Below are 25489 nucleotides of genomic sequence, written 5' to 3'. Positions count from 1 at the left end.
TTTGATGTAATGAGCTGAACATATGTCCTTATCCGTCTAATCGCTGGTTAAATTTTAAAATAAACCTATATTTTTCAACATATTCAAATGTTCAAAGTCAGTGCTAATGATCCGCTATCTATAGAATTTTGAGGACATCTTTTGATTTAATAATGTATTTAGCAAAGATTGAAAGCCAAGGGAAATTTGTCGTATTAAATTTATATACGTTAACCCGTCCCCACTGTATTCAGCCATTGGACAGTCATCGTGTAGTGTCCATTTTTGTCTTCTTCAAATGTCAAAATATTTTATGGTTCAAACAGGATTAAAGCGACCAATCAGCGTTCGTGTGTAGTCTGGATACTCATGAATATTCATAGGTCACATGTGAGCTCCCAGGGTCCAGCTCTGATGACCTTCTTTCACGATGAATATTTTGTTTTTAAAATTTGTCTGGTAAAATTCCGAGAAAATACATGAGGAAACCCTAGGAATGTGGTTAATAAATTATTTTATTGATAAGTCTGGACGATTAAGGCAAGTAATAGGATATTTCTTTATCTAGACTATTTGTCTCGCAATGTTCAGGAAAGTAAAAGTAGATGCACAATATATATATATCAATGTATATCTGTAAATCTCCACATAACTCACAAGCTGCATAATTACAAGGTTTGATTTAAATATATATTATCAACAAAGGCCAAAGGATGAGACAAACGGTTTCTGTTTTTAGAGTAATATATATGTTTTCCATTTTCGGCATTGCATCGATACAATTTCAAGTTAAATAATAATAATAATAATAATAATAATAATAATAATAATGACAACAACAATAATACTAATATGTGTACTTATATTGCCCTTTCTTCCATACACAAAGTGCATGCTCTAAGCGCTAACAATATAACCCCAAAACTAGCATATTTAACAACAACGACAACAGCAACGATATGATTCTTTCTGGTAGTATGTATTTAAAGATAATAATAAAAAGAATGTTTCGCTATGCATATTCAAATTCATTACATAACAGTTCATTTTATAAAGAACTCAAAGTACAGACATATGTTGGTATTTTATGTTAAAATTGTTCATAGATATATCTTTCCTGTCTTCCCCTTTAAATGTTTTGGTTTGTTTTTGAACTCGGACGATCCAAGTTTATGCACTTTGAACAATGATTTCTAAACACAAATGTTCAAACATGACTCTATTTTCTCTAACTACAGTGTCTGTTTTGTCTAAACGGCGGGCATCACAAATAAAAAGCAAAATGTTGACACTGTAAACGTTTGCATATAATTGCGTTTCAATAAAATAGAACAATAGAAATAATAGTAGTTTGCCAGTTCAGTCCTAACGAGTGAAATTCCTGTTGAAGAGTGGCACATTTCCTACAGCTAAGTACATCATGTATGTGTGTAATTCTACACAAGATAAAACACGGGTCACGAATACGTCTACTCCAGTGAAGTGAGTCGCGTGTCTCGGCTGAGAAATGAATAATGCACATGATGTAAAGAGTATCTTGCTTTCTCTATATGTCAAAGAAGCATACTGCAAGAAAAATGTTTTGTTGGAAACTATACAGATTTATATATTTAAGGTTTATTTTACCTTTTCACAGTTTATTCTGTTTTTATATACACTGTAATCTTCATCTCGTTATTTACATATTTATGAAATATATATTTCTGTTAAAAACACGACGTGGTAAATACACATACAATGCACAGGTATTGTACAAGGAAAAGTAAAAGTTATATGATATTTTACCTTTTTACAGTTTATTTAACTTTTAAATACACTGTATCTTCAGCATTATTTTTGTATTTATGAAACATATATATTTCCGTTCAAACATGACGCGGTAAGTACACATACGATGCACGGGTATATCACAAGGTATATTACAAGATATATGATATTGCTTGCAACAGAAACGATGCCTTACCATCATCGCGAGTGTACAAAACCAGAAGTTTAACATATCTTTGTATACATCAAGTTCTGGGATCGAAGTAAAATATGCGAACAATAATTTTACGAGCCACACATTAATACCTATCTTTCAGGTTTTTTTATGAAACTGCTGTGTATAACTGAAATAAATCATCTGAAGTCGAAAATTGGAGACAGGCGATTTTAAATGTCAAAATATACATGATGGATTGTTTTTGCGTAGACTCAGACAGGCATAACTGTGGGCAACTAAATACTTAAATTTAATTATTTTCCTACCAAGATTTGTGATTAAACCTAACACAGACAAATATTATTTTAAAGAAAATGCGAAAATACACATGAAACTATATAGTGCGGACCAAGTATGGAAAGCTAAACATCGTTGGTTAGGTATGTAATGAGTTATGAATTCAAACCCCATTCAATAAAAACAGGACTATCTCTTGAGTACAAGCGACATGCGGCAATGTGATTTTCAATATAGAATTAAAGCAATAAAATAAATATTGTTTTCAATTACATTTCAAACTGCAGTTGCCTTCGTACATGGGGCTACTTCTATCTTTAAATCGCACTCGTGAAGTTTTATTGACTTTTATGATCACCGATAAAAAATAATCAAAAACTAAATAAAATTATGAATTTGTGCATAGAAAAACTGTATGATCTACTATGCTTTCCAATAAGGACAGTGGTTTAAGAACGTTCTATATGAATTTAGCCTTGCGAAAGTACGGGACTGACATACATATATTTGTGACCGATTTTAAACCGCCATGTTGCGATCCTGTTACAAGCGGAATGTGAGTAGAAAAAAATGTATTTATTTTTGAGTAGTTTATTTACAATTGTGTTAATTCACAATTAAATAAATCGGAATGAAAAACAATTTTGCTTTACCTGTATTGCAATGCTCTCAGCCTCCCTTTCCGATACCGGTAGCGGGCGAATAGATTATGCTCATGTAGGGCCAGACGGGCCTTGATCTATTTTTAGCTCCCTTCGCGAACTTTGGGAAAGTCTCTCGCGCATAGCGTCATTGAGCAGCGAGATGCGAACATCTTATCCACTTTCCGAAAATAGCGAAAACAAACTATTTTTTTCAGTAGGGTATATCTATCAAAGGTGAAACAGTGATAAAGTTTCGCCAACGATACCCGTGTAGTCTCGAGCAGAAACTGTACTGGTGGGGTAAAGTGACAAATCTGTGCCGACACATTCCAGTAGTCCTAAATTCAAGTAAATTCTCCTTTTGAATATTCTTCACAAAAAAAATATGTTTACATTATACAAACAAGTCCAATATTTGCGAAGGTATTATATTTTCCGAGCTGCATTGGCATCATTGCATCTTAACCTATCTATACAAATTGAAATGATTTTTAACAAAACATTTACTTTTCCATTACTGTTATCTCACATTATAAAGTGCTGCTGAACGAGTACCAAATATCTCACAATATTTCGTTATTCTTTATTTCATTTAATGCATTTAATACTAATAGTACACTACAATAAATTCCATTCAGTTATTAAAAAACAAATGAAAACCCCGAACGTTTATTAAGCTCACTGTTAGGTTCCAGATATAATGAGGATCACAAAATGAAGAATAAGAAGGGCAGTAGAGCTTAAACGTGCAGTATTTTAGTTAACTTTACATCAACACTTATTGTGTTTTAAATGTGTCAAGTTGGTGACTTAAACATTGCAAATATGTTTGTGTCACGGTTGATTGTGTATGTCTAAAAAAAACCAAGCATTTATCTCACGCCCTGATGGTGTTCGTGTGCACTACGCCACGTCCACAGGTATTAGATTTATTCCTGTCATGGAATTATTCGCTTCACATCTGTGTGAATATAATTTACATATTTCTCGGCCCATATGTATGTCTAGACGGTAAATAAAAATATAATTATTGACATTATGTGCGGATAATATCTTCATATACACCATATCCATGTTAATCTTCATTTGTGGATAGTGCCTTCATATACATGTCATAGTTACAACATTCATAGTCAGGTGTCCATCACATCTTCATATATACCGTGTCATTTTAACATTATCCATCTGCAAGTGTGGATAATACCTGCATATATACCATGATATAGTTACCATGTCGATCTCTATGAGTTGATAATACCTGCATATATACCATGATATAGTTACCATGTCGATCTCTATGTGTGGATAATACCTTCATATATACCATGATATAGTTACCATGTCGATCTCTATGTGTGGATAATACCTGCATTTATACCATGATATAGTTACCATGTCGATCTCTATGTGTGGATAATACCTGCATTTATACCATGATATAGTTACCATGTCGATCTCTATGTGTGGATAATACCTGCATTTATACCATGATATAGTTACCATGTCGATCTCTATGTGTGGATAATACTTGTATATATACCATGATATAGTTACCATGTCGATCTCTATGTATGGATAATACCTGCATATATACCATGATATAGTTACCATGTCGATCTCTATGTGTTGATAATACCTTCATATATACCATGATATAGTTACCATGTCGATCTCCATGTGTGGATAATACCTGCATACACACCATGTCATAGTTACCATGTCGATCTCTATGTGTTGATAATACCTTCATATATACCATGATACAGTTACCATGCCGATCTCTATGTGTGGATAATACCTACATGTATACCATGATATAGTTACCATGTCGATCTCTATGTGTGGATAATACTTGCATATATACCATGATATAGTTACCATGTCGATCTCTATGTGTGGATAATACCTTCATATATACTATGTCATAGTTACCATGTCGATCTCTATGTGTGGATAATATCTTCATACACACCATGTCATAGTTACCATGTCGATCTCTATGTATGGATTATACCTGCATACACACCATGTCATAGTTACCATGTCGATCTCTATGTGTGGATAATATCTTCATACACACCATGTCATAATTACCATGTCGATCTCTATGTGTGGATAATACCTTCATATATACCATGATACAGTTACCATGTCGATTTCTATGTGTGGATAATACCTGCATATATACCATGATATAGTTACCATGTCGATCTCCATGTTTGGATAAGACCTGCATATATACCATGATATAGTTACCATGTTGATCTCTATGTGTGGATAATACCTGCATATATACCATGATTCAGTTACCATGTCGATCTCTATGATTGTGTGGATAATACCTGCATATATACCATGATACAGTTACCATGTCGATCTTTATATGTGGATAATACCTGCATAAACACCATGATATAGTTACCATGTCGATCTCTATGTGTGGATAATACCTGTATATATACCATGATATAGTTACCATGTCGATCTCTATGTGTGGATAATACCTGCATAAACACCATGATATAGTTACCATGTCGATCTCTATGTGTGGATAATATCTGCATATATACCATGATATAGTTACCATGTCGATCTCTATGTGTGGATAATACCTGTATATATACCATGATATAGTTACCATGTCGATCTCTATGTGTGGATAATACCTGCATACATACCATAGTAACCATGTCGATCTCTATGTGTGGATAATACCTGCATATATACCATGATATAGTTACCATGTCGATCTCTATGTGTGGATAATACTTGCATATACCATGATATAGTTACCATGTCGATCTCTATGTGTGGATAATACTTGCATATATACCATGATACAGTAACCATGTCGATCTCTATGTGTGGATAATACCTGCATATATACCATGATATAGTTACCATGTCGATCTCTATGTGTAGATAATACCTTCATATATACCATGTCATAGTTACAATGTCGATCTCTATGTGTGGATAATATCTTCATACACACCATGTCATAGTTACCATGTCGATCTCTATGTATGGATTATACCTGCATACACACCATGTCATAGTTACAATGTCGATCTCTATGTGTGGATAATATCTTCATACACACCATGTCATAGTTACCATGTCGATCTCTATGTATGGATTATACCTGCATACACACCATGTCATAGTTACCATGTCGATCTCTATGTGTGGATAATATCTTCATACACACCATGTCATAGTTACCATGTCGATCTCTATGTATGGATTATACCTGCATACACACCATGTCACAGTTACCATGTCGATCTCTATGTGTGGATAATACCTTCATATATACCATGATATAGTTTCCATGTCGATCTCTATGTGTGGATAATACCTGTATATATACCATGATATAGTTACCATGTCGATCTCTATTTGTGGATCATTGCTGCATATATACCATGATTCAGTTACCATGTCGATCTCTATGATTGTGTGGATAATACCTGCATATATACCATGATACAGTTACCATGTCGATCTCTATGTGTGGATAATACCTGCATAAACACTATGCTATAGTTACCATGTCGATCTCTATGTGTGGATAATACCTGTATATATACCATGATATAGTTACCATGTCGATCTCTATGTGTGGATAATACCTGCATAAACACCATGATATAGTTACCATGTCGATCTCTATGTGTGGATAATACCTGCATACATACCATAGTAACCATGTCGATCTCTATGTGTGGATAATACCTGCATATATACCATGATATAGTTACCATGTCGATCTCTATGTGTGGATAATACTTGCATATACCATGATATAGTTACCATGTCGATCTCTATGTGTGGATAATACTTGCATATATACCATGATACAGTAACCATGTCGATCTCTATGTGTGGATAATACCTGCATATATACCATGATATAGTTACCATGTCGATCTCTATGTGTAGATAATACCTTCATATATACCATGTCATAGTTACAATGTCGATCTCTATGTGTGGATAATATCTTCATACATACCATGTCATAGTTACCATGTCGATCTCTATGTATGGATTGTACCTGCATACACACCATGTCATAGTTACAATGTCGATCTCTATGTGTGGATAATATCTTCATACACACCATGTCATAGTTACCATGTCGATCTCTATGTATGGATTATACCTGCATACACACCATGTCATAGTTACCATGTCGATCTCTATGTGTGGATAATATCTTCATACACACCATGTCATAGTTACCATGTCGATCTCTATGTATGGATTATACCTGCATACACACCATGTCACAGTTACCATGTCGATCTCTATGTGTGGATAATACTTGCATATATACCATGATATAGTTTCCATGTCGATCTCTATGTGTGGATAATACCTGTATATATACCATGATATAGTTACCATGTCGATCTCCATGTGTGGATAATACCTGCATATATACCATGATATAGTTACCATGTCGATCTCTATTTGTGGATCATTGCTGCATATATACCATGATTCAGTTACCATGTCGATCTCTATGATTGTGTGGATAATACCTGCATATATACCATGATACAGTTACCATGTCGATCTCTATGTGTGGATAATACCTGCATAAACACTATGCTATAGTTACCATGTCGATCTCTATGTGTGGATAATACCTGTATATATACCATGATATAGTTACCATGTCGATCTCTATGTGTGGATAATACCTGCATAAACACCATGATATAGTTACCATGTCGATCTCTATGTGTGGATAATACCTGTATATATACCATGATATAGTTACCATGTCGATCTCTATTTGTGGATCATTCCTGCATATATACCATGATATAGTTACCATGTCGATCTCTATGTATGGATAATACTTGCATATATACCATGATACAGTAACCATGTCGATCTCTATGTGTGTAACATCTTCATATATACCATGATATAGTTACCATGTCGGTCTCTATGTGTGAATAATATCTTCATGTTGTATATATACGTCTGCGTTTAGCGTAGTATCCTTGGCTTTGTCCGTCTGCAGCACTGTATCCATCTCCCTGTCCTTGCTTAAATTCCTATATCCATTTACATTCTGGCTGACATTCATATATCCTTCCACCTGTTTTTTGTTACATTTCTGTATCCATTTCCCTGTCCTTGCTTACATTCCTATATTCATCTCCCTGTTCCTGCTTACATTCCTATATTCATCTCCCTGTTACTGCTCACATTCCTATATTCATCTCCCTGTTATTGCTCACATTCCTATAGCCATCTCCCTCTTACTGCTCACATTCCTATAACCGTCTCCCTGTTACTGCTCACATTCCTATAACCATCTCCCTGTTCCTGCTTACATTCCTATATCCATCTCCCTGTTCATGCATACATTCCTATATCCATCTCCCTGTTCCTGCTCACATTCCTATATCCATCTCCCTGTTCTTGAATACATTCCTATATCCATCTCTCTGTTCCTGCTTACATTCCTATATCCATCTACCGTTTCTTGTTTACATTCCTATAGTCATCTCTCGTTTCTTGCTTACATTCCTGTAGCAATTTCCCTGTTCCTGCTTACATTCCTTTATCCATCTCCCTGTTACTGCTTACATTCCTGTAGCCATCTCCCTGTTATTGCTCACATTCCTATATCCATCTCCCTGTTCCTGCTTTCATTGCTATACCCATCTTCCTCTACCTGCTTACATTCCTCTATCATCTCCATTTTCTTGCTTACATTCCTATATCCATTTCCCTGTCTTTGCTTACATTCCTATATTCATCTCCATGTTCCTGTTTACATTCCTATATCTATCTCCCTGTCCTTGCTTACATTCCTATATCCATCCCCCTGTTCATGCTTACATTCCTATATCCATCTCCCCTTTCATGCTTACATTCCTATATCCATCTCCCTGTTTTTGCTCAAATTCTTATAGCCATCTCCCTGTTACTGCTCACATTTCTTTAACCATCTCCCTGTTCCTGCTTACATTCCTATATCCATCTCCCGTTTCTTGCTTACATTCCTATATCCATTTCCCTATCCCTGCTTACATTCCAGGATCCTTCTCCCGTTTCTGGCTTACATTCCTATATCCATCTCCCTGTTCTTGCTTACATTCCTATATCCATCTCCCTGTTCTTGCTTACATTCCTATATCCATCTCCCTGTTCTTGTTTACATTCCTATATCCATCTCCCGTTTCTTGCTTAAATTCCTACAACCATCTCCCTGTTCTTGCATACATTCCTATATCCATCTCCCTGTTCTTGAATGCATTCCTATATCCGTCTCTCTGTTCTTGCTTACATTCCTATATCCATCTCCCGTTTCTTGTTTACATTTATGTAGCATCTCTCGTTTCTTGCTTACATTCCTGTAGCAATTTTCCTGTTCCTGCTTACATTCCTTTATCCATCTCCCTGTTCTTGCTTACATTCCTATATCCATCTCCCGTTTCTTGCTTACATTCCTATATCCATCTCCCGTTTCTTGCTTACATTCCTATATCCATCTCCCTGTTCTTGCTTACATACCTATATCCATCTCCCGTTTCTTGCTTACATTCCTATATCCATCTCCCGTTTCTTGCTTACATTCCTACATTCATCTCCCTGTTCCTGCTTACATACCTATATCCATCTCCCTGTAACTTCTTACATACCTATATCATCTCCCTGTGACTGCTTACATTATTATATCCATCTCCCTGTTCCTGCTTACATACCTATATCATCTCCCTGTTACTGCTTACATACCTATATCCATCTCCCTGTTCCTGCTTACATTCCTATATCCATCTCCCTGTTACTGCTTACATTCCTACATTCATCTCCCTGTTCCTGCTTACATTCCTATATCCATCTCCCTGTTCCTGCTTACATTGCTATATCCATCTCCCTGCTTACATTCCTGTAGCCGTCACCCTGTTCCTGCTTACATTCCTATATCCATCTCCCTGTTCTTGTTTACATTCCTATATCCATCTCCCGTTTCTTGCTTAAATTCCTACAACCATCTCCCTGTTCTTGCATACATTCCTATATCCATCTCCCTGTTCTTGAATGCATTCCTATATCCGTCTCTCTGTTCTTGCTTACATTCCTATATCCATCTCCCGTTTCTTGTTTACATTTATGTAGCATCTCTCGTTTCTTGCTTACATTCCTGTAGCAATTTTCCTGTTCCTGCTTACATTCCTTTATCCATCTCCCTGTTCTTGCTTACATTCCTATATCCATCTCCCGTTTCTTGCTTACATTCCTATATCCATCTCCCGTTTCTTGCTTACATTCCTATATCCATCTCCCTGTTCTTGCTTACATACCTATATCCATCTCCCGTTTCTTGCTTACATTCCTATATCCATCTCCCGTTTCTTGCTTACATTCCTACATTCATCTCCCTGTTCCTGCTTACATACCTATATCCATCTCCCTGTAACTTCTTACATACCTATATCATCTCCCTGTGACTGCTTACATTATTATATCCATCTCCCTGTTCCTGCTTACATACCTATATCATCTCCCTGTTACTGCTTACATACCTATATCCATCTCCCTGTTCCTGCTTACATTCCTATATCCATCTCCCTGTTCCTGCTTACATTCCTACATTCATCTCCCTGTTCCTGCTTACATTCCTATATCCATCTCCCTGTTCCTGCTTACATTGCTATATCCATCTCCCTGCTTACATTCCTGTAGCCGTCACCCTGTTCCTGCTTACATTCCTATATCCATCTCCCTGTTCTTGTTTACATTCCTATATCCATCTCCCGTTTCTTGCTTAAATTCCTACAACCATCTCCCTGTTCTTGCATACATTCCTATATCCATCTCCCTGTTCTTGAATACATTCCTATATCCATCTCTCTGTTCTTGCTTACATTCCTATATCCATCTCCCGTTTCTTGTTTACATTCCTATAGCATCTCTCGTTTCTTGCTTACGTTCCTGTAGCAATTTCCCTGTTCCTGCTTACATTCCTTTATCCATCTCCCTGTTCTTGCTTACATTCCTATATCCATCTCCCGTTTCTTGCTTACATTCCTATATCCATCTCCCGTTTCTTGCTTACATTCCTACATTCATCTCCCTGTTCCTGCTCACATTCCTATATCCATCTCCCCTTTCTTGCTTACATTCCTATATCCATCTCCCTGTTCCTGCTTACATACCTATATCCATCTCCCTGTTACTGCTTACATTCCTACATTCATCTCCCTGTTCCTGCTTACATTCCTATATCCATCTCCCTGTTCCTGCTTACATTCCAATATCCATCTCCCGTTTCTTGCTTACATACCTATATCCATCTCCCTGTTCCTGTTTACATTCCTATATCCATCTCCCTGTTCCTGCTTACATTCCTATATCCATCTCCCTGTTACTGCTTACATTCCTATATCCATCTCCCTGCTTACATTCCTGTAGCCATCACCCTGTTCCTGCTTACATTCCTATATCCATCTCCCTGTTACTGCTTACATTCCTATATCCATCTCCCTGCTTACATTCCTGTAGCCATCACCCTGTTCCTGCTTACATTCCTATATCCATCTCCCTTCTTACACTCCTGTATCCATCACCCTGTTCTCGCTTCCATTCGTATGTCAATGTCCCTGTTCTTGCTTACATTCCCATAGCGACCTTGTCGTGACAACCTTTGTCCGAATGACCATTTAATTACAAAGGCTACTTACCATGTTGTAATGACAAACATATGTCTAGAATCACTCAACGTCCATTACGTCTCTCTTAGCAAAATGCTAATCCCATTGGTACAATTACAGTTAGCCACGTAGAACGATCAGTGCAACCATGTCACTCTTCATTACCTACTCTTGTTTATATTTATGACTTAACCTGTGTCAGGTTAAATAAGCCTTGGTCCAGAGATACGGAGAGACAGAAAAGTCTCATCCTTTGCCTAGCTAGGGTGTGGCAGGTGCTCCGGAGCACTGAATCACTTCCACTGTGTACTGACCTGGCATGCAGCAATACACAAACTTTAATCGTCAACTTTATATTACTTGTAATTAATGTAACGCCCATGTGCAAGGAGCGTTGTTATACTATTAAGCTTTGCTTAACTGAGTAATTGTAATTCTTTCACAGACTTATTCTCTTATTCTTCCAAAATGACTTGCTTGATAAAGGTACTAGTGTTCCGATACGATGCTTGATAAAGGTACTAGTGTTCCGATACGATGCTTGATAAAGGTACTAGTGTTCCGATACGATGCTTGATAAAGGTACTAGTGTTCCGATACGATGCTTGATAAAGGTACTAGTGTTCCGATACGATGCTTGATAAAGGTACTAGTGTTCCGATACGATGCTTGATAAGGTACTAGTGTTCCGATACGATGCTTGATAAAGGTACTAGTGTTCCGATACGATGCTTGATAAAGGTACTAGTGTTCCGATACGATGCTTGATAAAGGTACTAGTGTTCCGATACGATGCTTGATAAGGTACTAGTGTTCCGATACGATGCTTGATAAAGGTACTAGTGTTCCGATACGATGCTTGATAAAGGTACTAGTGTTCCGATACGATGCTTGATAAAGGTACTAGTGTTCCGATACGATGCTTGATAAAGGTACTAGTGTTCCGATACGATGCTTGATAAAGGTACTAGTGTTCCGATACGATGCTTGATAAAGGTACTAGTGTTCCGATACGATGCTTGATAAGGTACTAGTGTTCCGATACGATGCTTGATAAAGGTACTAGTGTTCCGATACGATGCTTGATAAAGGTACTAGTGTTCCGATACGATGCTTGATAAAGGTACTAGTGTTCCGATACGATGCTTGATAAGGTACTAGTGTTCCGATACGATGCTTGATAAAGGTACTAGTGTTCCGATACGATGCTTGATAAAGGTACTAGTGTTCCGATACGATGCTTGATAAAGGTACTAGTGTTCCGATACGATGCTTGATAAAGGTACTAGTGTTCCGATACGATGCTTGATAAAGGTACTAGTGTTCCGATACGATGCTTGATAAAGGTACTAGTGTTCCGATACGATGCTTGATAAGGTACTAGTGTTCCGATACGATGCTTGATAAAGGTACTAGTGTTCCGATACGATGCTTGATAAAGGTACTAGTGTTCCGATACGATGCTTGATAAAGGTACTAGTGTTCCGATACGATGCTTGATAAAGGTACTAGTGTTCCGATACGATGCTTGATAAAGGTACTAGTGTTCCGATACGATGCTTGATAAAGGTACTAGTGTTCCGATACGATGCTTGATAAAGGTACTAGTGTTCCGATACGATGCTTGATAAAGGTACTAGTGTTCCGATACGATGCTTGATAAAGGTACTAGTGTTCCGATACGATGCTTGATAAAGGTACTAGTGTTCCGATACGATGCTTGATAAAGGTACTAGTGTTCCGATACGATGCTTGATAAGGTACTAGTGTTCCGATACGATGCTTGATAAAGGTACTAGTGTTCCGATACGATGCTTGATAAAGGTACTAGTGTTCCGATACGATGCTTGATAAAGGTACTAGTGTTCCGATACGATGCTTGATAAGGTACTAGTGTTCCGATACGATGCTTGATAAAGGTACTAGTGTTCCGATACGATGCTTGATAAAGGTACTAGTGTTCCGATACGATGCTTGATAAAGGTACTAGTGTTCCGATACGATGCTTGATAAAGGTACTAGTGTTCCGATACGATGCTTGATAAAGGTACTAGTGTTCCGATACGATGCTTGATAAAGGTACTAGTGTTCCGATACGATGCTTGATAAGGTACTAGTGTTCCGATACGATGCTTGATAAAGGTACTAGTGTTCCGATACGATGCTTGATAAAGGTACTAGTGTTCCGATACGATGCTTGATAAAGGTACTAGTGTTCCGATACGATGCTTGATAAGGTACTAGTGTTCCGATACGATGCTTGATAAAGGTACTAGTGTTCCGATACGGTGCTTGATAAAGGTACTAGTGTTCCGATAGGAGTGTTGAAAGAATGCCTATTAGTAAGTTCAAATGTTCACCAGTTACCCCTACTGCATCCCCTGAACTTGTAGTTATACAGTTCTCTGACAGAGACGTGTATTCCTATGTCTCTGCCATTGAATATGATTTTGTGTGGACCACTCATCCACAGACAAACTCCAGCCCCCCCCCCCCCCCCCCCCGCCACACACACACACACACACATACACAACAATGTTAAAACAGACTATATGCTGAGGAAATATAGCCAGTGGGCGTTTCCGTCGACAGACAGCCATGCTGTGCTGACCGCGCCTCATTACCGAGACATCAAACCCTAATATTTGACTGACACAGATGAAAATACGCGGACACATATTATTCAACAATACTGGTATGTCCCTGACACAACTATTGCGCCGACAGAAGTATTGAATACTGTTTACAGACACAAATAGTGCAATGACACACATATTTCCCCGATACACATGCACTGATACAAGTATTATATACTGTTTACAGACACAAATAGTGCAATGACACACATATTTCCCCGATACACATGCACTGATACAAGTATTATATACTGTTTCCTGACACAAATAGTGCAATGACACACATATTTCCCCGATACACATGCACTGATACAAGTATTATATACTGTTTCCTGACACAAATAGTGCAATGACACACATATTTCCCCGATACACATGCACTGATACAAGTATTATATACTGTTTCCTGACACAAATAGAGCAATGACACACATATTTTGAAATGATATAAATCCATCTTTTTTTAAATGAGCGAAATGTTTCTTCATTTAACATTGCTAAATGAAATCATCGGGACATGGCAACATCGGAGCATATCATAAATTCCTAATTCAATCTCCCTGCCCTTGCTTACATTCCGTTGAACGGCTTGTAACATTATAACACGGTTACAACGAACGATTTCGTAAAATCGTGACATCGGAGGATATCGTGGCATCCTATCATCGTTACATCGTTTCATTTTACCCCTCTACAATCGAAACATCTTATCATCTTAACACCCTATCATCGTTCATCGTAATACGCTAACGTGAACAAACGTGAGTGAAGGTCTACTCCCCAAAAACTCCACTAATTGTCTTTAAAGAACACATTAGTCTTGACATTAAAGATGCAAACACAGTCACATGACAGGAATATATTGAAGGACTTCCGACACAATTGCGAAAAATGACTTTTGTTTAATCAGCCCAGCGACAACCCCAGGAGACCGCATTGAGAGCGGCATTTCATTATTGTAAAAACAATCCCCTTTCAGTCGTTAGTACCAACAAAGATGCTTGATAGGGCAAACTTGCAAACCAATTTCTTTGAATCCGTTTGATCAAATTTTCTACAGCAACAAATAACTGCCGGAAGTCCATTCTTTGATGCTTCACGTGAAAAGATCTTCCTAATAGTATTCCGAGATTGTCATTAAAGAGAATTTGGTCGAGACCAATAATATCGGTACTCTGCTTAGATTCGCGTAATTAGGCATGTGTAGTAGAAATCTACTAATAACCAAACAAAAAATAGTGCCTGGAAAATAAAGAATCTCATTTCGTTTTTTTCCAGAGGCATTGTTTGAAATTAATCGGCAGACGACAGCAGGACCGCGCACTGGTTCTTGAGAAGCACGAGACAAGCTCAGGGCCAGTGGCTGAAAAAGAAGTGAAAAACATGACTAGCTGTCGCCAGAGAACTGCGAGACAGCGTAGAGATGAAATATCTCTTGTTTCAATATTCTTCTCTCATAAAGATGCATTCGGTCAACTTCGGTGGTTTCCGGCGGAAGTTGACGAGACGTGTGTGTTTTGGCTTCATGGTTGTATTTCATTCGGATTTCGTCGGCTGACTATGTCGCTTACTGATAACATTTCACTTCTATTAAGAGTTCGCTGCCATTTTCCTGAATCAAATAGGACAAAAAATTAAAGACTTTATAGAATCTACGTGAACGATCACATGACATAACATTGCCTATATTTCTAAATGTTTGGTCGTGATCTTCTTGAATGAATCACTTATTGTCAAAGAAACGCGACAAGTCGCGTGACACCCTCTGTGCTCCTCTACTTACTGATATGTTTCTCTGTCCATATGAATCAAAATTTCGGTAGTACTGAATCCCATCTTGCATATAGGTAGTACTGAATCCCATCTTGCATTTAGGTAGTACTGAATCCCATCTTGTATTCATGGGATACTGAATCCCATCTTGTATTCAGGTAGTACTGAATCCCATCTTGTTTTCATGGGATACTGAATCCCATCACGCATTTAGGTAGTACTGAATCCCATCTTGCATTTAGGTAGTACTGAATCCCATCTTGTATTCATGGGATACTGAATCCCAACTTGTATTCAGGTAGTACTGAATCCCATCTTGTATTCATGGGATACTCAATCCCATCTTGTATTCAGGTAGTACTGAATCCAATCTTGTATTCATGGGGTACTGAATCCCATCTTGTATTCAGGTAGTACTGAATCCCATCTTGTATTCAGGTAGTACTGAATCCCATCTTGTATTTAGGTAGTACTAAATCCCATCTTGCATTTAGGTAGTACTGAATCCCATCTTGTATTCAGGGGGTACTGAATCCCATCTTGTATTCAGGGGGTACTGAATCCCATTTTGTGCTCAGGTGGTACTGAATCCCATCTTGTATTTAGGTAGTACTGAATCCCATCTTGTGCTCAGGTAGTACTGGATTCAATTTTGTATTCAGGGGGTACTGAATGCCATCTTGTATTCAGGGGTACTGAATCCCATCTTGTATTTAGGTAGTACTGAATCCCATCTTGTGCTCAGGTAGTACTGAATCCCATCTTGTATTCAGGTAGTACTGAATCCCATCTTGTATTTAGGTAGTACTGAATCCCATCTTGCATTTAGGTAGTACTGAATCCCATCTTGTATTCAGGGGGTACTGAATCCCATCTTGTATTCAGGGGGTACTGAATCCCATCTTGTATTCAAGGGGTACTGAATCCCATCTTGTATTCAGGGGGTACTGAATCCCATTTTGTGCTCAGGTGGCACTGAATCCCATCCTTTATTAAGGTAGTACTGAATCCCATCTTGTGCTCAGGTAGTACTGGATTCAATTTTGTATTCAGGGGGTACTGAATGCCATCTTGTATTCAGGGGGTTCTTAATCCCATCTTGTATTTAGGTAGTACTGAATCCCATCTTGTGCTCAGGTAGTACTGGATTCAATTTTGTATTCAGGTGGTACTGAAGCCCATCTTGTATTCAGGTGGTACTGAAGTCCATCTTGTATTCAGCTGCTACTGCATCCCATCTTGTATCAAGGTAGTGCTGAATCCCATCTTGTACTCAGGTAGTACTGAATGCCATCTTGTAATTAGGTGGTACTGAATCCTACTTGTATTCAGGTGGTACTGAATCCCATCTTGTATTAAGGTAGTGCTGAATCCCATCTTGTACTCAGGTAGTACTGAATCCCATCTTGTATTCAGGTAGTACTGAATGCCATCTTGTACTCAGGGGGTACTGAATCCCATCTTGTACTCAGGTAGTACTGAATCCCATCTTGTATTCAGGTAGTACTGAATCCCATCTTGTATTCAGGGGGTACTGAATCCCATCTTGTACTCAGGTAGTACTGAATCCCATCTTGTATTCAGGTAGTACTGAATCCCATCTTGTACTCAGGTAGTACTGAATCCCATCTTGTATTCAGGTAGTACTGAATCCCATCTTGTATTCAGAGGGTACTGAATCCCATCTTGTATTCAGGGGCACTGAATCCCATCTTGTATTCAGAGGGTACTGAATCCCATCTTGTATTCAGGTAGTACTGAATCCCATCTTGTACTCAGGTAGTACTGAATCCGATCTTGTATTCAGGTGGTACTGAATCCCATCTTGTATTCAGGGGGTACTGAATCCCATCTTGTATTCAGGTAGTACTGAATCCCATCTTGTTCTCAGGTGGTACTGAATGCTACTTGTATTTAGGTAGTACTGAATCCCATCTTGTATTCAGGGGGTACTGAATCCCATCTTGTATTCAGAGGGTACTGAATCCCATCTTGTATTCAGGGGCACTGAATCCCATCTTGTAATCAAAGGGTACTGAATCCCATCTTGTATTCAGGTAGTACTGAATCCCATCTTGATTTCAGGTAGTACTGAATCCCATTTTGTACTCAGGTAGTACTGAATCCCATCTTGTATTTAGAGGGTACTGAATCCCATCTTGTATTCAGGTAGTACTGAATCCCATCTTGTATTCAGAGGGTACTGAATCCCATCTTGTATTCAGGGGCACTGAATCCCATCTTGTAATCAAAGGGTACTGAATCCCATCTTGTATTCAGGTAGTACTGAATCCCATCTTGATTTCAGGTAGTACTGAATCCCATCTTGTACTCAGGTAGTACTGAATCCCATCTTGTATTTAGAGGGTACTGAATCCCATCTTGTATTCAGGTAGTACTGAATCCCATCTTGTATTCAGGTAGTACTGAATCCCATCTTGATTTCAGGTAGTACTGAATCCCATCTTGTATTCAGAGGGTACTGAATCCCATCTTGTATTCAGGGGCACTGAATTCCATCTTGTATTCAGAGGGTGCTGAATCCCATCTTGTATTCAGGTAGTACTGAATCCCATCTTGTACTCAGGTAGTACTGAATCCCATCTTGTATTCAGAGGGTACTGAATCCCATCTTGTATTCAGGTGGTATTGAATCCCATCTGAACACAAGACGGAACCAAGTCATTGTTTGATGATTAGAAAACTGAGGCCACTACGAACATCTAACAACACGACAATCAGCTTACCTGGAGACCCGAGCCCTCGACATTCTACGTCCCCACCAGGAGGAACCAGTCAACACGCGTGAAGCCGTTATGACATCTCATATAAAGAGAAGGTCACGTGATCACGACACACATAATAGCAACGTGACATATATACCAGTGCTGTTTTTATCCTTCATGTTTTAAGCAAGAAAGCCAATTTAAATTGCGTCAAAGTAAAAAAGTCAAAGTAAAGAGAACATGTGATGTGTTTTTCTAGTCTCTCAAGAGTATCTTAACGTTTCATAAATAGAAATATTTCATAAATATTTTCAAATAAACGATCCATTCAGTATCCACCTATTGTGAAAATAGTCTATATGATATAATTTTTTATGTCTTTCTCTGTGTGTACAAATTATGTTGTGCGCTGGAAACAAACGTCGTGGTTGCAGTGCAGTGAGTGAAACAAACGTCGTGGTTGCAGTGAGTGAGTGAGTGAATAGGGATAAACGCCTATCTGGGCAGTTTCTCACTGTGATCAAGGCCGTGCAAATATTGCTGGTCGAGATCGAAGTTTCAGATTGATCCCGATTATAATTCTTAGCCAGCACCATACCCGCAATCGTTGATTACACCAAATTGTAAACAACAACGACCTACGTCTGTCCAACGTTAATCTGAAACTGCGAGTAAATATTGCTTTACGTCGCTTTTAGGAATATTCCAGGAATATCATGGCGGGGCATACCAGAAATAGGTTTCACATATTGTACCATGTAGGGAATCGAACCCCAATCTTTAAGCGAATGCTTTAACAACTGGGCTACCCTTCCACCCAAATGATTGATATGATATGTCTGAAATAAGGTTTTAAACAAGCTTCATCCTTAAGCCCAACTGAAAATCATGAAAACGTGCCTTTTTGTCAGACTTAGTCATCTCGAAATCTTGAATTCAGTCCAAGGGATGTCACCCGAGATAACTGGGGGTAGGGTGTTATGCGATATATACTGACAATCGTCACTCCCTCACAGACCCGTGACGATCCGGGGTAGAATAGGTCTTCAGCAGCCCATGCTTGCCGCAACAGGCATTTATGCTTGTCGTAGGAGGCGACTAACGGGGTCGGGTGGTCAGGCTCGCTGACTTGGTTGATGAATGTCATCATATACCAATTGGGTGGATTGATACTAATGTATGCTATGCAGCATAAGTACACCCTCCTTGAAGTCACCGAGCCGCTACAACTGACAGCCGGTCCATTAAAAAGGCACTGGCGACCCACTCTACCCATGGCGGGGACAATGACAAGGCACTGGTGACCCACTCTACCCATGGCGGGCACAATGACAAGGCACTGACGACCCACTCTACCCATGGCGGGCACAATGACAAGGCACTGGCGACCCTATCTGCACATGGCGGGCACAATGACAAGGCACTGGTGACCCTATCTACACATGGCGGGCACAATGACAAGGCACTGACGACCCAGTCTACTCATGGCGGGCACAATGACAAGGCACTGGCGACCCACTCTACTCATGGCGGGGACAATGACAAGGCACTGGCGACCCACTCTACCCATGGCGGGCACAATGACAAGGCACTGGCGACCCACTCTACTCATGGCGGGCACAATGACAAGGCACTGGTGACCCACTCTACCCATGGCGGGCACAATGACAAGGCACTGGCGACCCACTCTACCCATGGCGGGCACAATGACAAGACACTGGCGACCCACTCTACTCATGGCGGGCACAATGACAAGGCACTGGCGACCCACTCTACTCATGGCGGGCACAATGACAAGGCACTGGCGACCCACTCTACTCATGGCGGGCACAATGACAAGGCACTGGCGACCCACTCTACTCATGGCGGGCACAATGACAAGGCACTGGCGACCCACTCTACCCATGGCGGGCACAATGACAAGGCACTGGCGACCCACTCTACTCATGGCGGGCACAATGACAAGGCACTGGTGACCCACTCTACCCATGGCGGGCACAATGACAAGGCACTGGTGACCCACTCTACTCATGGCGGGCACAATGACAAGGCACTGGCGACCCACTCTACTCATGGCGGGCACAATGACAAGGCACTGGCGACCCACTCTACTCATGGCGGGGACAATGACAAGGCACTGGCGACCCACTCTACTCATGGCGGGCACAATGACAAGGCACTGGTGACCCACTCTACTCATGGCGGGCACAATGACAAGGCACTGGTGACCCACTCTACTCATGGCGGGCACAATGACAAGGCACTGGTGACCCACTCTACTCATGGCGGGCACAATGACAAGGCACTGGCGACCCACTCTACTCATGGCGGGCACAATGACAAGGCACTGGCGACCCACTCTACCCATGGCGGGCACAATGACAAGGCACTGGCGACCCTATCTACACATGGCGGGCACAATGACAAGGCACTGGCGACCCACTCTACCCATGGCGGGCACAATGACAAGGCAATGGCGACTCACTCTACCCATGGCGGGCACAATGACAAGACACTGGCGACCCACTCTACCCATGGCGGGCACAATGACAAGGCACTGGCGACCCACTCTACTCATGGCGGGCACAATGACAAGGCACTGGCGACCCACTCTACTCATGGTTGGGACAATGACAAGGCACTGGCGACCCACTCTACCCATGGCGGGCACAATGACAAGGCACTGGCGACCCACTCTACCCATGGCGGGCACAATGACAAGGCACTGGTGACCCACTCTACCCATGGCGGGCACAATGACAAGGCACTGGTGACCCACTCTACTCATGGCGGGCACAATGACAAGGCACTGGCGACCCTATCTACACATGGCGGGCACAATGACAAGGCACTGGTGACCCACTCTACCCATGGCGGGCACAATGACAAGGCACTGGCGACCCACTCAACCCATGGCGGGCACAATGACAAGGCACTGGCGACCCACTCAAACCATGGCGGGCACAATGACAAGGCACTGGCGACCCTATCTACCCATGGCGGGCACAATGACAAGGCACTGGTGACTCACTCTACTCATGGCGGGCACAATGACAAGGCACTGGCGACCCACTCTACCCATGGCGGGCACAATGACAAGGCACTGGCGACCCACTCAAACCATGGCGGGCACAATGACAAGGCACTGGCGACCCAGTCTACCCATGGCGGGCACAATGACAAGGCACTGGCGACCCACTCTACCCATGGCGGGCACAATGACAAGGCACTGGCGACCCACTCTACTCATGGCGGGCACAATGACAAGGCACTGGCGACCCACTCTACTCATGGCGGGCACAATGACAAGGCACTGGTGACTCACTCTACCCATGGTGGGGACAATGACAAGGCACTGGCGACCCACTCTACTCATGGCGGGCACAATGACAAGGCACTGGTGACTCACTCTACCCATGGTGGGGACAATGACAAGGCACTGGCGACCCACTCTACTCATGGCGGGCACAATGACAAGGCACTGGTGACTCACTCTACCCATGGCGGGCACAATGACAAGGCACTGGCGACCCACTCTACCCATGGCGGGCACAATGACAAGGCACTGGTGACCCACTCTACTCATGGCGGGCACAATGACAAGGCACTGGCGACCCACTCTACTCATGGCGGGCACAATGACAAGGCACTGGCGACCCACTCTGCTCATGGCGGGCACAATGACAAGACACTGGCGACCCACTCTACCCATGGCGGGCACAATGACAAGGCACTGGCGACCCACTCTGCTCATGGCGGGCACAATGAGAAGGCACTGGCGACCTACTCTACTCATGGCGGGCACAATGACAAGACACTGGCGACCCAGTCAACCCATGGCGGGCACAATGACAAGACACTGGCGACCCACTCTACCCATGGCGGGCACAATGACAAGGCACTGGCGACCCACTCTACCCATGGCGGGCACAATGACAAGGCACTGGCGACCCACTCAACTCATGGCGGGGACAATGACAAGGCAATGGCGACCCACTCAACTCATGGCGGGCACAATGACAAGACACTGGCGACCCTATCTACACATGGCGGGCACAATGACAAGACAGTGGCGACCCAGTCTAGGGAACAAGGATGAGGCACTGGCGAACAAATCTATCTGAAATCTTGATGGAGTGTGAGACTCAGCAATGAGCTTCCACGTCCAGTCGCGTATTCGGGCAGAGCATCACAAAGTTGCGTTGCACCCTCCCCGTGGATACCTCATCCTTTATGTCTGTGTAGGAAAAAACTACCATAAATAAAACTATGAAAATACAGCTGCCGAAACGAATGTGTAAAGGCAATAAACTGAAGAACACAACTTACCATAATGAGACACGCTGGAGCATCTTCCTGCAAACAGATGCATTTTTGTCAGCAAAAGACCTTATTGCGTATTAATGTTAAAAACTATGATGTTAGGTGCGGTGAAACTTGGTTGAAAGTCGCGTACAAGATTATTGCACTTATATAGCGACGTACATGCACGTGTGTGAGTGTGTGAGTGTGTGAGTGTGTGTGTGTGTGTGTGTGTGTGTGTGTGTGTGTGCGTGCGTGCGTGCGCGCGCGCGCATGTGTGTGGCTGCTTGTACTAGTCCGGACTAATGCCGATTTCATAGTGCTACCCTACTGAGATACCATGCCGCAGTTTAACATGAGTACCCCACAGTATACAGACTCCGAGCCGATCAGGCCTTGTTTTAGCCCCTCAATGCCGAGCGCAAGGCAGAGAAACAACTACCAGGGTAACAAGCAACATCTTCTAAAGTCTTTTGGTATGACGCGGCCGGGGATCGAATCCCGGAACTTCCACTCTCCAGGCGGACGCTCTCCCATTATACCACGGAGGCGGTCTCAAAAACTATGAGTAACGAGCGCAAGCAATGAAGTTTCAAGAACGGTGTTCCTATTTGGAAAGCGATGTGCCCGAACGCATCCATCACGACGACGCCATTGCCGTTGGCCAAAGCGGCGCGTCTGATCCTCATTATTGAATATGGTCATTTATTTTTATGGGGTTTTAAGTGTGTCAGGTTTGGAAACACGTTATTGAACTTTAACCCCTAACCTCTGTGCCAAGTTTGATGTTTCCACAATAAAGAGGACGTCGATCCGGTTGTTGTTCCCGAGAGAGAGTTACGCCTGGGTCAGTGGCTCAGCGTTTGTCAAGAGATTTTCCCTGGTTGCCAGCTTCACGTAGTCAGAAAGTGTCCAATTCGTTTAATTTGTCGCCATTCGGTATTGCGTCTGGAGAGGTATATATACTTAAGAATATAACGGATTCGAACCGTACTCATTACTTTTATAAATGCTCAACCGCCACTGGGGTCACTCGATTAGACTTACGCTTAGTCTCTGAAAATATATAATTTTGGTAGAAACAAATAACTGCAATTAAATTGAAAGGAACATCAGTGAAATGGGAGGAGGAAAACCTAGGCTTGCTTCATTTAGGGCTTCTGCATAACAGGAAGGGCTGGACGGAAGGCGAAAATAATATGGTTCAGGGATTATGAGAATGACTGTCACTCGATCGTTAAGTTCGCAAAAAATCTTCTTTTAAAATAACAATGGAACTGATGTCTGGAAACCGCAATATACTTTCTTATTTAGTGCAAATAAAGGGAACGACATGATTCTTATAATAGGTTCTTGTTTCTTGCCAACGTCGCACTCCGCAGTATTCCGAAATAACGAATTTAAGCAATCGAATCTGAGAAACTATCGACACGGTTTCTTACGACTACAGATGACAGTTGACAGTACATAGAGAGTGTGTACTTCCAACAAAAAACTCAGAATTTATGTACTGCCAACGCTCTTGCCCGGGAGAAACAAACCATCCAATATTCGTTTTGTAATATAAAAAAATAATCTGCCGGGCAAAGTGAGTTAGTTTGGTTAAACGCTGCTTTTAACAGTATTCCAGTTATATCACGGCGGGTTAGCTTAATGTGAGAGGAAATCCCGAAGTAATGCAGGTCTCAAGACGTTCACCACTTTGGTAAAACCCACGAGCACGGGTATGGTGCTGACAAACCTAGAAACATAACCGGAACCCGGATTCAAACCCACAATCATAGGTTTCTGGCGTGCCCAAGGGACGCAACTCAACACAGCGAATCGCAGCGCCTGAGACGACTGGGAGTGAGTGGGTTGGGCGTTATTCGCTTGTGACAATGGGCTACACACGCTGTACCCATGTGGGGAAACAAACCCGGGCCTTCGGTGTGACGAGCGATCGCTTTACCCACTTGGCTACCCCACCGCACCCAGTCATTGTTATGGACTGCTAACGAAAATATTTAATAGCTTCACGCCAAGCAACGTCATGCAACGTCACGTCGTCTACGATCCTGCACGTTTCCGTGACGATATAATGCTAAGGCTGTTTGCATAAAACTTTGAACTAGTGTAATCATATCTTGCCCCCTCGTGTACTTTGTTATTTTTAGTACACATCTGAAAAGCACTGCTGGTTAAAATCGCGCGCTTTTGAATTGTTTGTTAAGCCTAATCTATGCAATAGAACGGAAGTAGTGCGCGCCGCACGGGCCAAATATAGTCTTTCAGTAGTGCTACGTCTAGCCCTCGTCCGCCTGGGCGTTGAGCCCCACCGTGTTTAAGTCTATATCATTTTTAGCATGCGGATCACCAATTAAGAGATTAGCTGTGAAAAGATTCATATTGATAGAGAGAATTTCTAGGTCTTATCATAAGTCCGTATTCCCGTTCTTCTTTAGAGTAACCTCCCTTATGTTTGTCTTGCACGTGCAAAATGGCGCGAAACGATCCTTATAAGGAATATGGTTAATCATAAAAC

At 41.3% G+C, this 25489-nt stretch overlaps 2 protein-coding genes across 6 annotated transcripts in view; one reads left to right on the top strand and one right to left on the bottom strand.

Annotated features, from left to right (window-relative positions):
* The window catches only part of LOC124147998, a 434301-nt gene that overhangs the window by 216367 nt on the left and 192445 nt on the right, over positions 1-25489 (bottom strand). For all 5 annotated transcript variants that reach the window (XM_048398395.1, XM_048398387.1, XM_048398385.1 and 2 more), the window contains one exon: positions 22993-23019. The gene's annotated coding sequence lies outside the window, so the exon portion shown is untranslated. The remainder of the gene's footprint in view (positions 1-22992; positions 23020-25489) is intronic.
* On the top strand, positions 1851-22762 carry LOC125381429 (filaggrin-2-like). Its single transcript, XM_048397958.1, has 2 exons — positions 1851-1858; positions 19876-22762. The coding sequence occupies exons 1-2, from the start codon at positions 1851-1853 to the stop codon at positions 22760-22762; spliced, it is 2895 nt and encodes a 964-aa protein (XP_048253915.1).

This window comes from Haliotis rufescens, unplaced genomic scaffold, assembly GCF_023055435.1.
Source record: "Haliotis rufescens isolate VD_foot unplaced genomic scaffold, xgHalRufe1.0.p SCAF_18, whole genome shotgun sequence".
NCBI classification, from domain to species: Eukaryota; Metazoa; Mollusca; class Gastropoda; order Lepetellida; family Haliotidae; genus Haliotis; species Haliotis rufescens.
Note: the sequence above shows the minus strand (reverse complement) of the source record. Positions and strands in the feature narration are given on the sequence as shown.